The 17,282-nt window shown below is 38.2% G+C and overlaps 1 protein-coding gene across 1 annotated transcript in view; it reads right to left on the reverse strand.

Annotated features, from left to right (window-relative positions):
- Positions 1-1,446: 1,446 nt before the first annotated feature.
- Positions 1,447-17,282, reverse strand: part of HADH (hydroxyacyl-CoA dehydrogenase) — a 17,409-nt gene continuing 1,573 nt past the window's right edge. Inside the window, exons 3-9 of the mRNA XM_010004111.1 lie at positions 15,611-15,739; positions 14,047-14,204; positions 11,177-11,303; positions 8,847-8,936; positions 7,305-7,377; positions 2,961-3,077; positions 1,447-1,928 (exon numbers count right to left, since the gene is read on the reverse strand). Coding sequence (XP_010002413.1) covers positions 1,810-1,928; positions 2,961-3,077; positions 7,305-7,377; positions 8,847-8,936; positions 11,177-11,303; positions 14,047-14,204; positions 15,611-15,739 — 813 coding nt within the window. The 3' untranslated portion in view covers positions 1,447-1,809. The remainder of the gene's footprint in view (positions 1,929-2,960; positions 3,078-7,304; positions 7,378-8,846; positions 8,937-11,176; positions 11,304-14,046; positions 14,205-15,610; positions 15,740-17,282) is intronic.

Raw genomic sequence — 17,282 nt, forward strand, 5'->3', positions numbered from 1 at the left:
TCCTGTATGTATTACACTTATACATATAGCACCAGCTAAAGCTCCTGAAAGGAGTGCACTGTTTTAGACAAAGTTTGTTTTTTCAAAATATCACATTTAATAGTGAAAAATATTTTACACATTTAAAACTAAATAGCCTATTTCCAAATTCAAAATTATCTTCTAAGTAAAGGGAACAGCATCAAGTTAATTCTGCCTAAGTATTTATGTAAAAAAACAAATCGCATTTTTTAAGGCACAAGAGTAATACACGTTCCCATTTTTAATTGCTACTGAAAACAGTAGTTCTGAAGCTAACTTGACCCTGCAGCACTTAGAAGTCACTCAACAATTACAGGCACTAAGAACCCTCTAGTGAAAAAGACTTCAGATGCAAGAAGTGGACTGCATTTTAGGAAAGCAAATTCAATTTAACAATACATTGGTAAAGAAAAGAGACTGTCTTGACAAGCAACCCAAAATCAGAAGATTTATAATCAGGAACCACGATTCAAAAAAACAACAATTTTTATTCTCTACTCAGAGATTTCTTTTGTGATTGTGTGCAAGGAAACTAAACATCTGAGGGCCTCAGCTTCTTTCTTTATATGCAGTCTGAATTACATGGTGGAGGAGGGAGGAAGAGGCAATTAAAAAAATTATTAATAATTATTTAACTTTATAAAATTAAAAATATATATAAGCACTTAGCTTGCCAATCCCAAATTCACAAAGTAAAAGAAGCCTATTTCTCAGTTAATTGGAACTCCACCCCTCAAGACCACTTACTCTGCAGTGTTGGGAGAAAAGGCAGGATTTGCAGCACTCCTGCCGTGAATAAATCCAGGCTCTGCCAAGACCCAAGGAAATAAAAGCTGCAAAACAGAAGGTGCCTCACACAGCCAGACACACCTATTTGTTTACACAACACACACTCCAATTTCAATCCCAAAAAGTACTCAACTACAGTAGTAGCATAGTGTGTAAAAATGCCAGTTCAAATGAATAGCCAGTAAATAAAGCCCATTTGCAGGACTCTAGAAAGCAGATGGAAGCTTTCATCAGCTTCCTAGCTTCATTAATAAATCTGTGTATTAAGTCCTTCAGAATAGAAACCACCTCTTCATTATGCTTCTACAGGTCCTTGCAGAAGGAGGCCTTCAGCCAGTAATTGAAAATGCCAGAAAATCCCAACACAAACACAGAATTCTCTTTTTAAATGCTGTATTGGGAACCTTCTGTCCAGGTCCCAGCCTGTCACTGCTGGATTTTTAACTTTTTAAAAAACAATATGATACTCAAAAAAGTATTTTCAAGGGACTGTAATTTACATCTATGTATTAGCACCGCACTTAAGAAAAATCACAACAAAACAACTTCCTGCCTTTCAGTCGCCACACTTGTCAGAGTGAAAAGAGACTGCCACCCAGCGGACAAAGTACATCAACTGCAAGCCATGCCATTCAATACAGAATTGCTGAAAAATTTATTTTTTAGAAAGTGTGGTTACTTTTAGGATTTTTTCCGTTAATGCAATAATGTTTCAAATACATACATTCACTTGTCATTCTGTCCTGCACCTTAAAAATCAACGTTTGCAAAAAGGCACTGCACATATAGAGCTTTTCAGAATTACAAGAAAAAAGTAATCTTCCAAATCAAGCTTTCACCAGAGAAATAGTTAACTAGTGCAATCATTCAGTTCAGAGGTGGGTTATGTTCTAAATGCAGCTTGTACCATCCTTGGGAAGGTTTAAACAGAATTCACCTGTAATATGGCAATGCAGAATAGCATACACAGGTAGTTCAACACTTCTCGAAGTTTGGAGTTCACTTGTATTTGTAAAATCCTTCTCCAGTCTTCTTACCCAGCTTCTTCTCTTTTACCAGTTTGTTCAGAAGTGGGCTGGGTGCAAAAAGAGGATTGTTTGGTTCTAATGAATGCCATCCTGGGGGAAGAAAAGAAGTGGATGAATTAGTAACAGTTACATTTATACCTGCACCTCCTTAGAAAAAATAGTAAGAGGTCTGAAAACTGAAGAAGGTTCGGAATTTATTCTAGACTCTCTAAGACCCTTCAATGCAGCTTCATAAAGCACAGATGAGCGTTGACAATTATGTCTTTATCGTCTTCAGGCATCATCTACTCTGAACACCTTAGAATTTCTATGACTGAGGTTTTTTAATACTTTTAAAAAATTAAGGAGAACTTTTAAAATATAGTTAATTACAAGGAAATAAAACAAAGGCTATGCTGAAAAGAATTTCGTGTGGAAAGAAATTCCAAGTTTAATTTCTACCTGTGGAAAGACATGGCCACTTAGAACAATAGACACTTAGAACAATTTGCACTACTCTCCACAGTACTGGCTAAAAGAGGTTTCACTAAAGATGCCTTTTTGAAAATGACATTCTGCCTCAAGAGAATATTTCAGCTGCTCAATTAAAATAATACAACAATCATCAGCAAGCCATCACCAAATATGTCTTTTTTTGTTATTGTACTGACAGTCATCCACTTACTAACTGAAGTGAAAGGGAGATACTATACTTGCATCTATGAAGATATGTACTGGGTTTCCTATCAATTGAGAATTAAAATATGGCAAAAAAAGGACAGGGAGTCTCAACATTTATTGCTTTGCATCAGAATTTCTTATATTCAGTACATGTCTCTCTTTCCACTGATTCTTTTTAGTTATGTAAAGTTCCACTATTATTTTTGGTTTTTCCCTGGAACTTGATGAAGTCAGCAAAACCACCACTGTTCTGTCCCCATGTATATAGGGTACATGCATACAATAAAAAAGCTGTACTCGACAAGCATTCTGAGCTTCATTCTCATTCCTTTCTCCTCAACAGTTAAAAGACTGTGCCATAAACATTCAGTTTAAAGTAATTAAGAGTCAGGTTTTCATTAGAACATTCATCCACAAGTTAGCCAAAAAGGGGAAAAATGGAAGAAAAAAAGCATGCAGTACCATCTATAATGTATTTACTGGTATCCAACCCAACATAGTCCAGCAGTTCAAATGGACCCATGGGATAGCCAGCCCCAAGCTTCATAGCAACATCAATATCTTCCTTTGATGCATCTCCTAGAGAAAAGATTGACAGTTTGATGAACAGAGAAGATTCCACATCTACTTGGTACCGCTATAAATAATTAACTGGGTGTTATTTCACCCTGGTGCAGCTCTGCACAGAAATCTCTGCACATTTCAGAACACAAATACTGGAGTCAGCATACCCATGCTAGAGTACAAAGCTGAATCTCTCACAAAAATGAAAAGAAAAAAAGCAGCGCCCTGCAGGCCTGCTTTCCATTTTTTTAGCTTCCTCTTGCATTTCAATATAGATCACTACATTATTGATGGAGCCACACCTACTGTGCTCAATCTCTCAGACAGACTAGAGGAAGAACCGGTCACTATGAAGAATCAAGAGCTTCTTTTAGAGGCATCTGAACAGTGCAAGTAAGGGAAGATCTCAATTTCAGCTTCCTGAGATCAGCAGCAGCCTTTGAATGATGCACAGGACAGAGTTACACTACACTCTACAACAGCCAGAAGGCAAGTGATATCCAGCTGATCAACAAGACACTCATGGGGAGCGGAGCAGTAGCAGTTGAGTAACATGCTTAGTTACAGCAGCTTTCACTGGAAGATACCAATCAGCATCAGAGATAGCAGACAGGAGTGACCTGAAGAGACTGTGCAGGTGCAGTTAAATTTGAATTCCAAAATTATTTTAAAGGAATTAATCAGAATTATCAGAAATTTGTAATTTCTACTTCAAACTGTGCCTGTAAAAACCCTGCATTGCCATATTGTCACAGTCAATATCCACCTCAATTCTTTTGCTGGAAATGCATATTTTATACTGTCATGGAAGCAGATGCACCTCTACTGCTTATCCTATAAAAAGAACGAAGTTAAACAAACTCCAGAAGTACTTGGTAAGTAACCTCCATGCTCGATGCATAACAGGCGTTCAGGGTGTCCAAAAGCTGGGCAGGCACAGCCTGTGCAATTTAGGTGAGGCTGACAGGTTGGTAGCTCCCACAGTCCTCCTCTCTACCCTTTTTTTAAAAATAGGTGCACTGTTTCCCTCTTTCCAGTCACTCGGGACTTCACCTGACTGCCAGGACTTATCAGGTATCATGGAGAGCAACCTGGCAACTCTATCAGCCAGTTCTCTCAGGACTCTGGGACGCATCTCATCAGGTTCCATACACTTACACATATTTAGGTTCCTCGGGCAGTCACAAATCCAATCTTCTCTTACAGTGAAATGACTTTGCTCCCCCAGTCCCTGCCTCATGGTCCATCCACCCAAGAGGTGTGGGAAGAGACACTGCCACTGAAGTCTGAGGTGAAAAAGTTGTTGAGTACCTCAGCCTTCTCCTTGTTCAGGGTTACCAGTTTGCCAGTCTTGGTCATCAGGGTGGCAACACTTTCTTTGATGTTCCTTTTCTGGCTGACATAGCTGTAGAAGCTCTTCTTACTGCTCTCTGCACCCCTTGCCAGGTTCAGCTCCATCTGTGCCTTGGTCTTCTTGACCTCCTCTCTACACAACCAGGCAGTGTCCCTAATACTCTTCCCAGAAGGAGTCCCTCCCCTCCACTGCCAGTGCATTTCCCTCTTGCCCAGCAGGTTTTGACTCAGTCATGCTGGTCTCTTGCCTTCCTTGCCTGATTTCTTACACGTACTGACCATGTCAGCTCTTGTGCTCCACGGAAAGTATCCTTAAAGATCTGCCAGCTCTGCTTTGCTCCCTTTTCCCTGAGGGCAGTTTCCCAAGGGGTCATGTGGACTTACTCCTTGAAGAGCTGGAATTTTGCTTTCCTAAAACTCAGGGTCCTAACGTTACTCCTTGCCTGACCCCTATTCCTCAGGACTGTGAACTCCACCAGTGCATGACCACTGCAGCCCAGGCTGCCTTGAATCTTGATGTCACTGATTAGCTCACTTGCGTTGCTCACAGAGCTACTTTTCCAGCAAACATCTGGGTGGCTGAAGTCCCCCAGCAGGACAAGAGCCTGCAAGTGTGATGCCTCCTGTAGCTGGAGTAAGAAGGCTTCGTCAACAAGCTACCCTTGACCAACAGCTTGTAGCAGACACCAAAGACAAGGTTCCCTTTGTTGCCTCAGTTCCTAATTCTTGCCCACAAGCTTTCAACCTGCTTGTGGCTATTCTTCAGAGACAGCTCTTCACACTCCACCCATTTCTTGACATAAAGTGCAATGCCTCCACCACTCCTTCCTTGCCTGTCCCTTCTGAACAGCCTGCAGCCATCAATAGCCACACTCCAGGCGAGGGATTCAACCCACCAAGTGTCAGTAACGGCAACCAGGTCACAGCTTTCTAGCAGCACAGTGGCTTCCAGCTCCTCCTCTTTGTTGCCCATGCTGCATGTATTGGTGCAGAGGCATTTTAGCTGGGCTGCTGGACATGTCACCTTCGTAGAGGAACACCCCTTAATTCCTTTTTTCCATATTTCTTTTATCAACAGATTTGTCCCACTTTGTCAAACCTGAGACATGGCCACATGACAGTACAGAGTTGCATTACAATACAATTAAAAATACTAAAAGGGCAAAAAAAGGGTTGTACCCCTAGTTCATGCTAGTCTCCTTGTATAAAGCAGACATCCATATAAACCTGATGAATTGCTTTTTTGGTTTTCCACTAAGAACAGGGCAGTACAGACCACCACACATTAATATTTCTACTATGCCCCTTGTTTAAATCTCTGTTAATATACTAAAGATATTTTGCCTATGCAAAAGTACACATTTAACCCAAGGGTATTTGTATAAAGACAGACTGAAGGGCTGATCCAATAAAATGGTATTTCAGTGCTTGGGGTTGCCAGGAAAGAGACCCAATTTCCTGCTAACATGGATGACAATCTGGCTCAAGTGTCTGCTCTGAGAATTAATGCAAAAGATATGATAAAACTTTAACCTGATTCAACAGAAAATATGAATTAGAAGACAGCTATCAGGCTTTTCAAAACACTAATCAGCTTTAAAAATAGATTTCATTAGTTAAACATTCATAAATTAACTTCAACAAGTTTGGAAATACCATACTGTTCAACAAAATACAAACAGAATAAAGATGAAATCAAAATATTGTTTTGCTTAGGCAGTAAACAGTCAATTTAAACATACAATCTCAATGACTGTTTTCTTCTACATTTAATTAAAAGTTCTATTGTCTCCTGAAATATGCATTATTCATGTCACTTAACAAAGGCAACTCTTTTAAACACATTGGAACACCCATACACTTCATTTTAAATTGTGACTCTTTCTTAGAGAGTAATGCCCTCTTGCATCCATGCCTTTGCCTTTCAAGTCACTAAATTTACTCTTTTCTCCCTTTGAGATGTAATTAAGTACATCTGTTGATGGATAAACAAGTGTGTTGGTTTATATTTTTTTGTCTGGAGATCAAACCATGCCTTCCATGTGCTATAAAAGACATTTTTAATATTTAAAGCATATTTGGTGGAATCCTTATAATGGAGTGCTTTCATCTGTAAGAAAGCAGTGATTTCAAAACCAAAATGTTTCAAATTACATTCTTAGTCGCATGGAGTATGAGCAAAGCACTTGAAATAAAAGCAATTATACTCCATAATTTTCCATTATCCACTACATTACTGGCTTGTTTCCTTTTCAAAACAATTATCAATGCCCTGAAAAATGTAGCGGTTCTTTGGGGATCCATGATTGTTTCTATCTACCCTCAGCATTAAGGAGACCAGAAGTTTGTAAAGAACCTATGTCTAAAAAAGGACACAGAAGAGGTTTTATGGTGGAATCACTTGTTGCCAGTTCCATAGTGTGATGCTGAGTGTTACACCATTTACCTCATCTGAAAATTGGTGTTTTATCTCAGAAGCCAAATGTAAGTGAACTCAGGAGAACTCTGCTCATGGACATATTTCGGGATTTTTAATCACCTTCATTAATGTCTCTTGGGATGGAGAGGGAGGCTCCTGATTAGCTGGCAGTGGGAATTTTTACAATGCCACAACATTCACCTTGTCATCTCCAAACCAGAAACATTTTCCACCATCAGGAATTTCCCACGTAGGTAACTAGTACCTTCTGACTTTGCATACACTGACGTTTCATTTTGAAGACAAGACCTTTTCAGCTATATACACTGGCTCATATTTGATGTTCACTATTCATTTCCAGCCTTCCAGGACCTAAAGCTTTGAAGGAATCCTGAGGCTTTTCTGAAGGGATTTAACATTTAGCAGTGTTATATGTCAGCATTCCCTGGAGTGAATATCCCAACAAGTACCTCTCTCAAAAAGTCGGACAGCTTCCATCATATATGGCACCAAGAGACGATTTACAATAAATCCCGGAGTATCCTATGAAAAGAAAAAAAAAAAGGGGATTCTGAATAAATATTATTTACCAGCACTACACTCAAATGCTACATGACAAATTAAACAAGTGGATGAAGACACTAGTTGAATCAGCTTCTGGTACTCTATAAATTGTATTTTTCATCTGATTTATCTGCTTGTTATTAACACACATAAATGAATTTCACGAACAAGAAATGGCAAATAAACATTCATCATGACTGAGAACAATAAGACTATTACAAGCCCAACTGAATTAATCTTAGAGCAATTCAATGCAGCCAGCTGGCAAATGCCTTTTCTTTAGCAAAATTCTGCTGATACAGTTTCTTGAAGAATAGGAGAAGAACAGTTTTTCCCTAACAGATTTTTTTGTGTTGTTTACTACTAGAAAAACTAGCGAAATTGTCTACTTTTCCCCAACCACACTGGTAAACCATGCTTTTCAGTCAGGATTATCCATGAAAAGATCGGTTTCATTCTGTCAGAAGATAAACTGATACAAAACCCCTTTTATGCAAGCTTTAGTCAAAATCTAAAAATGCAATCAAATACAAAAAGAACTTTGTAAATATAGTATTATTTTGTATACTACTACTGTTCCAGATGTCTACTGTTCATTCTGTTCTATCACAATATTTAATAAAAAAAATTCCAAACAACTTTTCTTGTACAAACAGAAATAAAAAAAAAAAAAAAGGGTCAGACATGGAGACTGTACTACCCTCTACCCAAGCTAATTTGTAGCAATAATTCAACCTGTATTCTATATTTACATACTGAAAAAATGTAACAGAAACTGGAAGTGTCAACTGAGGCCACAGAGCAGCTCAGCAGTATAGCCAGAATTAGAATCCAGATGCTGAATTACTGGTAACTACCAGATTGGAGGTCCTTCTTTTTATGGCCAAATCTCCTGGGGGCTGTGAAACTCAAGGCAATGGCTCACATAAAGCTACCCAGACCACAACTTCATGGATTCAGAAAAAGTGTGCTTAGGAAGTAGGGTGTCCCTCTAGAGAAAAAAAAAACAAAGCTGAGAAGCAATGAAGATTAATATGGGTCTAGTTACTGCAGGCTTAAGAAAAACTTGCAATGAGCACACACCATAGAGGGTTCATCCAATCGCCTCACAGTACAAGAGGTAGCAGGTCTTGTCTCTACCATGGCTAAAGATGAGCTCCTGCTTAAGCTCCCCAGTCCAGGCTTCTGCAGGACTGGAAAAGAAAAAATAAAAAACTGTAAACCCTGATACTTTTGAGTTTTGCTGCTCTAAACGAGACGTCTAGAATCACTTTACTTTGAGGAATTTGAGGTAAATGTGGGAGTTTTCTTTCTCAAAATGCTTTTAATAGGAAGAAAAACAGGACAAAAAGTAGCCTAGAAGTTCCTGAAGTGCTCTTACATCACCTTAAAATTAACAATTTTCAAAAACAGACCTACTGAACACTATACAGTTGAAATGTATTCACCTTACAAGTGACAGGACTCTTTCCTACTGCTTTACTGAAATCCATAAGTGATTCAAAAGTCTTTTGGCTGGTCATTGGAGTCTTGATGACCTGGACAGAGGGAAGACAGGGAGAGTGTAACCACATCTGCCAGCAGAATCTCTCTCATTTGCAGTAAATACAGCAATGATTTAACTGTAACGCAGAACACTATTCCAGAAACTCACAAAACATTTGTTTTGCAAAAAACAATTTCAGTGGCGATACATATGGAACAGACACAGAAATCTATTTTAAAGATAGATACGGCATTTTGCACATTTTGAAAACAAAATAATACTGTTACGGCTGAGGAAAAGGTTTGCTTCTCAGCAGAAAAATAAGTCCTCTTTTACTTCAATATTAGATAAAAATATCTTAGATACTTGTAAGACTGCAACAGTTAGAAAAATCAGCACTAGCCTTTTGGATTATTAAAGAAAGAAATCCCCTCAGAGATAAAGAGCTTCCGACCATGAGATAAAAAAATCTATGAAAAGAGCAGATAGGACTCAAAGGTACTGCAGATCTGGGACCCATTAAGGACACCTTCCATGATAGATGACTGGCAATTTCAGTAATATCTTTCATAGGTTTGGCAATTCTCTTGATTTTCCTCCGATTACTTCAAATTGAAACATCCATTTCACAGAGAAAATGCTGTTCTATAGTGTTTGTCAATGCCAATCCTGATCTATAGCAGCAGAACTGAAACAAAAGCAAAACTTTAAGAAGTGTATTTATTTACTAATATTGTTGCCTTTCAAGATCAAGTCACTGAAAGTACTGCTTCTGTGTTTTAAAGTTCTTCAAATACTACTCATCAACTGGAGTGACTCTGGGGACATTCATAACTCAAGTGAAAAAAATCACAGCAGTAAGACAGGGATCACCCTGTTTTGTTTTTTTACAAATGATGATGGGTATCTTCTGTATTTTTCAAATCTCACAAAGGCTTAGCTTAAGATTTCTAGACTATGATTTCTTTTACACTTGAAACAAGGCATAGAACATTTGATCCACAGACAGAAATTACTGCAAATGAGCACTTTTTAGCACAGAAATCAAAAACACCTGTTAGCCTATGGAATTATGCTAAAGATTTCCATCATCTCTGACAACACTTACAAAGCTCCTCCCTTTTCTTCTTACATTTTCCCAGAGCATTTAGTCATAATACAGAGAACACAATAATAAACTTTAAAAAAAAGTGCATGGGTACAGAAGTTAGTGAGAAAGAATTTGCAAGTGTCTGACCATACTCTTAAATGAAATTTGTTAATTTCAGCCAAAAGGTTCAAACATTTCAAAAGGGGAAGGAATAAATTATATATTCAAAGACACAGAGCAAGCAACTGCATTACCGTATTTTAATGCAAACCAAGCAAAAAATATAATAAAGTAAATCTCTGGAGTTCAAAAGGCAGGTACAACATATTTGAAGTGCTTGTCACCAAAGCAATACTAGAAGTAACCAGTCATGGGACAGAGGAAAAGGACTTACAACATATTTAAGGGAATGAAGTACATGAAACTTTGGGGCAGAGTGGTCACAATGCAAAGTTTATTTTAATTTACTCAAGAGTTTAAAAATTCTAGCTGATGAACGTCAGCCATAACAGGGGAAAGTGATAAAAAGGAGAAAAGGTGAGACCTGTAATTTTTTCTGCAATGACCTTTACTTTGGATGCTCACAGAAACTGTTTTTCTTATTCTCATTTTTCTTATTATAAGAAATGATTATTTCTTATTCTGCTCTGCTTTGCAGTATTATTAGGAATTGCTTGATGTACTCTAAGAGACTATGTTTAGAAAAAACATACTAAGAGCTATGTAAAAACTTCTTTTCACACTTCCTTAAAGGCTGGGGAATACTGTAAGACTTACAAATGAATCATCTGACACACTGAAACAAACCTGACAGACTTTGTTTCAAAAGTTACAAAGCAGTTAAGATTTCATTCCATGTCATTTTCTATCCATTTCTATACTGGTAATGATAAAACTCCTCTGTCAGTTGTCAGGTGACTTTGTTTAAGCTGTCAGTAGTTTCTTATTTACCAGCTTTCCCATGTGCCCAAAATGACCATTATAAACTGCACCTCTATTGGCAGTTCAGTGGAGAACTTCAGAGCCTCAACCTGACCCCTCCAGGAGAGACTGCACCACCCTCTTACCCCTAGAAGTAGCTTATTCCATACCAGAAGAGCTGCAAACTGAGATCTACTCCTTCATGTAACTGAAGTCTCAGTGATGACAACTGCACTGTGGTGCTACAGTGGGTAACTATGACGACATTATAAGACCCCTACCTCCACAAGCTTCATCATAGGCACAGGATTAAAGAAATGGAGACCACCAAATCGGTCCTGCCTGGTGGTTGAATTAGCCAACTGTGTGATTTGCAAGGATGAAGTGTTGCTTGCAAATATTGTATGCCTGAAAGAAAAACAACAACATACGGATTAAATAAAGGACAGTCATTTTCCTGACAGTAGGAGACTGGTGCACTAAACATAAATAGACATCTACTGGCTAACCATCCACAGAACACTCAGAAATATCCCTGCAGATTATCATGGCCCTTTTGCTAAGGTGTAAGTACAGCAATGATGAAGTAACTACTGGAAGGGCTGTGTGAGCTTCTGACTCCCAAGTAAGTATATTGAATACTTATCTTAGGTGACAAAAAAAACACCAACCCGCCCTGTAAGTAGAAAAAAACTGTTAACTTCTCAAATCTATTCCAGGCAATTCCTCCAGCAATCCTGGAAAAACAATGGTATTTTTTATAATTAATTTACACATCTATAGAAAGCAAATCACTTGCCATGCCAAAAATGCATTTCAGAGCCATAAGAAAAATTCGGTATCTATTTGATTTTAAAATGATCAATGGTAGATGCGATGAGCAAAGAACTGATGGAAGAAAACAGAGAAAAGATAAAAACTGCCATGCACAGGGCACTGCAAAAGATACACAAAAATCACAAGGATCTGAAGACATACATGAAGTTCTTTACCAGAGATAAACCAGATTTACCAATTCAAACTAATAATGGCTTGCTGGTTGTTTTTTTTCCCAGAAATATCTCAGAATCTCAACAGCCACGCTATACTGACATCATACCTAAAACTTACAGAAATTACTTTTTCTTCAAGCTATAAGAATCAGACACTAGAGACAAAACCCTACCTTCCATTTGGGCTGTATCCTACAGATCTTTCAAAATGTTATCCTACTGGACACATTAACTATCAAATATTAACCTATATTGGTATTTTGACTACATTTCACTAAGATACATTTGAGTTTCACAACAAAGCTTTCAAAAAAGTTATGTCCAAGTCATGGGGACATCTTAGAGTGACATTAAAAGAAAACATGTGGGGATAAAAAAACCTACACTGGTTTCCATTTTTATTATGTTTTCTCAGTTTTTGATAATTTGTTAGAGAATAAAAAATCCTAAAAATTCCTATTTACACTTTTTGCAAATATTCTACTAGCTTACTACTACTAGCCAACTGCTTCCTTCTAACACAAAAGCCACTCAGACATTACTGCCTTTCCCCATGCTACTCACAGGATCTGCAATTCTGTATTCCTAATGTAATTACAATTACCCTTTTTAACTGATAGCTAACATTTTAAAAACTTGGCTACTAAATTTCACCATTTTACTAGCTATTCCTTCTTATCTAGACTTTCTACACTACAACCCATAGTCTTCAATGTTCAATTTCCTTTTCTTCATCCTTCATATAAGATACCTGTTTATCACCATCTCCAATTCTCCTCTTTAAAAGGAAGGCTTCTTGTCTGACGTAATTTTCCAACCCTGAGAAGTCATACCTTTTGCCACAGAAAGAAGCTGATCTGAACAACTCCCAGTATCCTTTAACAGTCTGTAACGTAAAATTGGATGGTCCAAGGCAGCTATGATTATAAACAGCTCAGACTTACAAAAAATAGCCTTGGGTGTTCCAAATATACATATTATTAAATGAGGGTCCAAGTCCCTGTGCCTACTTTTCCTTGCTGACTGGTTCTAGACAGTTTGCCATTTAGTACACTCTAATTTGGTCATTAGCTTTCCCTGCTGAATATGGGCTCAGGCAATCAATGGTCTGTTTTCACAAAATAAGCACAAACTAATCATGACAAGGTACCCTGATAATTACCAAAGGCAGCTACTTACTCTGTCAGGTAATGGGCAAGTTACCCTGTGCTCAGTGCACAGCTGTTTGTGATCATTTATTGTTTTCAGAAGTACCAGGTAATTTTGATTATCTACCATTTGAGACAGTCTGAAAATCTTCCCAGGCTGAAGTGAGCTAATTATAACATCTTTTCTCCCTTGACATTATCTCAAGCTGCAGCTTGACTAGATTTTTTGTTAGACAGTCTAGAATACCTCTTAGCCAATACCCCCTGATTTATCTGTACCAGTTAAAACCTCTACCTGCAAGCAGTCAGGGTCTTGTGATCCCGAGTCATGCATGTCAAGGATTAAGCTTTTGAGACTGCATGCTCAGTGCTAAACAGTTTGGATACAGTTCAACAGTAACTTCCAACAGCTATAAAATATAGCTCAAAGAAAGTTCCAGGGACTGTAAGCAAATGAGTGCATGCTAAATTATTGATACCTTGACCTCACACAAAATAACCAGCAATAAGCTATTTCCAAACTCCCACAAAACCAAGTAAATGTAAGACACTGTTGACTGTGACTTACGGCTAAGCCTTCTTAAAACTTGTTCATGCCAGGCATACTGAAAACAAATGCTTAATCATCCCAATTCCCTATTTAAATATAGTAACACATATATTAACCATACCAAACATGTACCAGGACAAGCTCGTTCTACTGTTGTACATTTGCATTTAGATTTGAACTTGTGGAGTAGATGGACAAACTTTATGACAAAACGTACCAAGAAGTACAGCAAATGAAGTAATTCAACAAGCAGATAAACACGGTGAATACAGCTCAAAATATGTGTAACATATGCACCTGGCACAACAACTACTCCAGACCACCTGAAAGTCTGAAGTCTAAGGAAGAAAAACTCCTTTAAAAAAAAAAAATCCCGGAAAAAGCAGAACTAATGGTGTAAAAATACAAAGAAAGGATACAAAGGCCTACGTTTCAAAATATAACAGGAAAAATACACATACTCTGGAGCAAACTTATCCAGCCTCTTGAAGAGTTCATTTTTAATTTCCTGGTTTTCCACAATGGCTTCTATCACCAGATCCGTGCTGTGGACCACTGTTACTGCATCTGTGCTTGTTGTGAGGTTCTTTAAGGTCTTCTCAATGAACTCAGCACCAGCCTGAAACATTTCAAGAAGTTGCAATGTCTATTTACAATGATGCAGTTTACTCTTACATGAAAATCCCCTTATGTGCTCTGAAGTGTTTTTGAGCCCTCAAAAATTCAGGTAGTCTGCCACACTTCCAAAGTAGTGAGAAAGTTCTAAGTATTTAAAGATACAGTGCTTTCACTGACAAACTTTCCCTAATTAATCAAATGTTTTGATTGCTGCAGTCCAACCTTTAGCATAAGAGTCTTGAGTGAAAAACTGGTTGGTCAATCAGCAGTCTCCAAGACAATCCACAATAAAGAGGAATTTCTCCAGTTTCAAACCTTTGCATTGTTTTCATTCAGTGATTATATGGTTTCACTCTTATGAACAGATATGTATGCGCTAGTACATTAATACTTCTAGGAAATTAGATGGGCTACAAGCACTCTAGTTTCAGTTCAAATGCTATTTCAGTGCAATATAGTTTTTGAGGACAGAAATCAAACAGAACCGCAAGACTGAATCAAGGGTAAACAGAGACACAGTGGAAGTAAAAACACACCTGCATGCTAGAATATAATGTCATATATAAGCACAAGGATCATGTTGATAATTTTATTTTGGATTAAATGACTCCCCATAATCAAGTATGTATGATCTGGTTATCCTGGTATTGCTGCATTTTTTCTTCTGTACTCCCTCACGCAAACAAGCCCTTTTTCCCTTCCTTTGTCTGCTGCATCATTCATGCTGGTAATCATCAGTACCACTATATTATTATATTTGTTAATATATATCAAAAGAATAATCTAATCTGCTGTGGAATTTAGAGAAACAAGCATAGCAACAAATGACCATTAGGATATAACTTTATATGTATCATCTGATCCACATTGACTTGCTGTATGTAAGTCTTAGTAATGCAAATGTAAAGTATCTTACACATCTAATTCATGTTACTCCAGGGTAGTTACAGTTGCACTCTCATTTTCTTTGCAGTAAGGACAACAAAAAAGATGAAAAAAAAAAAGAAGACTCGTTAAAGTCTTATTAAGTCCTTATTAAGACAATTTTGTTTCTATTTCCTTTTGGACAAAATTGGTGCATTCCAAGGTAAGTGCTCAAAGGCAGCTCACTATTAAGGTAGGATGAATAATTTGGCACCATTTCACAATTAGTATCTCATTTAAAAGGTCACCAAGTTGTTTTAAATCTTTATGTCAAGGCTGAAGTGTACAAAGGAAAGAAGGTAAGACATCTTGCAATGTCCTTGAATCAAGAAAATCCAAGTTCTACATCACACTGGAAAGTTTTATTTTTAAGACAGTACATTAACATGCTCTGTAATGCAACTGTAAAGCCTATCAGAACTTCAGTATGGCAAGTTTTATTCTCCTAAGTTTTTGTAAAGGAATAAAGAAGATTATGCCAACCTCAGGCTTGTCTGCAAATTTCTTCTTTGCCACTCTCTTCAAACTCTCTTCAATTCCTTTTGCAGACTTTTTAAGGATTTCATCTGACTGGTCTACTAACACCACAGTGTGACCACTGGCTGCTGCAACCTGAAAGTTAAACAAGAAGATGCAACATCAACATCAGAAAACAGCCTGGACTTGCCATCCTAACACTTAAATCTGTTGCTGATCACTTGCAAAGCAAGACCCTTCACTCTTCAAAAGAAAAATCAATACCAATCACATTTATAACAAATGCTTCACTGGTTATTCGTTTATGGTTAGACCATCACTGACCAGTCAGAAAAAAATCCTACAAAAATTCTTCTCCAACCTTATTCTTATCATATTTATATGGACAGGAAAGAAAAAAATAGGCAAAAGGTCATACCATCTCCTTGCACTGCAAACACACACTCAGACTCTACTATCCAATTATCTTAAGAACACAGTAAGAAACACAAGAGTACTGGGGAGTCAATTAATGCTTTTCTCATACAGAAGTGCTTTTGACTTGGCAGAATCAGAATTTAAGAACTCCTGGTTTTCAGCCATGCACTTTAGCTGAGGTTAGCATCTCTTAACAGCATGACATGGAAAAGGAGGGACAATTTCTTCAGTGTTCTAAAATGGAAGATTTGTTAGTAGGGTGCATAGGAGACCCCACTCAAGTGTTGCAAATCTTCTCTGCTTAGAGATCATTTTGGATTCATAAATCAGAGCCAGAGTCAGAACAATCCTTGGTCCTTTACAGAAGACTGCAACCCCTGTCACTGCCAAATACCAGACATGTTTCTCTTGAGAAGCCAGTCTGAAAATGTGCAGTCTAACAAAATATGCTGAATCATAACCTTTGCACAGTGTTCCTCTTACTCAACCCTGAGAGGGAACTTGGAAGTTGTCTGATGGTTCCTTAAAATGGAGAGCTGCTACTAATGAATTACAATCCCTCTATCAATTTCCACTTGAAGATGCTCCAGTTACTCTTTGTGGAGTTTGTGAACTACCCTGCTATCTGAGGTAACTGACTCTTTCTGTGAATTAAGTAAACATCTAAATCTTAAATCATTGACAGGCCTGTTTAGGCTTCTGTCCCAAAGCTATCAAGTTAAAGATGAACCTGAAAACAAATGGCCTAAGGTTAAACACCAGGAAAATAAGTTCTGTTTAAATATCAGCCACTTATTCATTCTGCAGAAGCCCGACAGCTAATTTTAGCTGCTGCATTCTACTTCAATAACTTGCAAAGTGTCACTTGAACTGCTCCCTTGGCAAACTAGAAGCAGCTTCTTTCTTGCACCAACGTTTTCCAAATACTGTTACACGGTGGCTGGTTTATGAATAGCCTACGCATTATCTTAAGAACCACATAAGAACAATTTAAGACACCGACTTCGGTTCCCCTTGCCTGCCCCTCTGAGGAGCAGCTGAGCACACACGCCCCTCCAGGGCCACAACAGCCGCTGCCTCTCGCACAAACACGCGCAAAAGCACAGGCTGAAATAACCTGAACACAGACTATACCGCCCATTCGCACAAGTTGCGCTGTTGTGTCAATCTCGCCCCTGCCTCGCAGCTCTAAGGAACGCCCGTGCGGCCCAGGCTGGCGGGCCCGGCCCGGCCGCCCGCACCGGCCCGGGACGCTGCCCCG

This window comes from Chaetura pelagica, unplaced genomic scaffold (assembly GCF_000747805.2).
Source record: "Chaetura pelagica isolate M959 unplaced genomic scaffold, ChaPel_1.0 scaffold88, whole genome shotgun sequence".
In the NCBI taxonomy this organism is placed as follows: Eukaryota; Metazoa; Chordata; class Aves; order Apodiformes; family Apodidae; genus Chaetura; species Chaetura pelagica.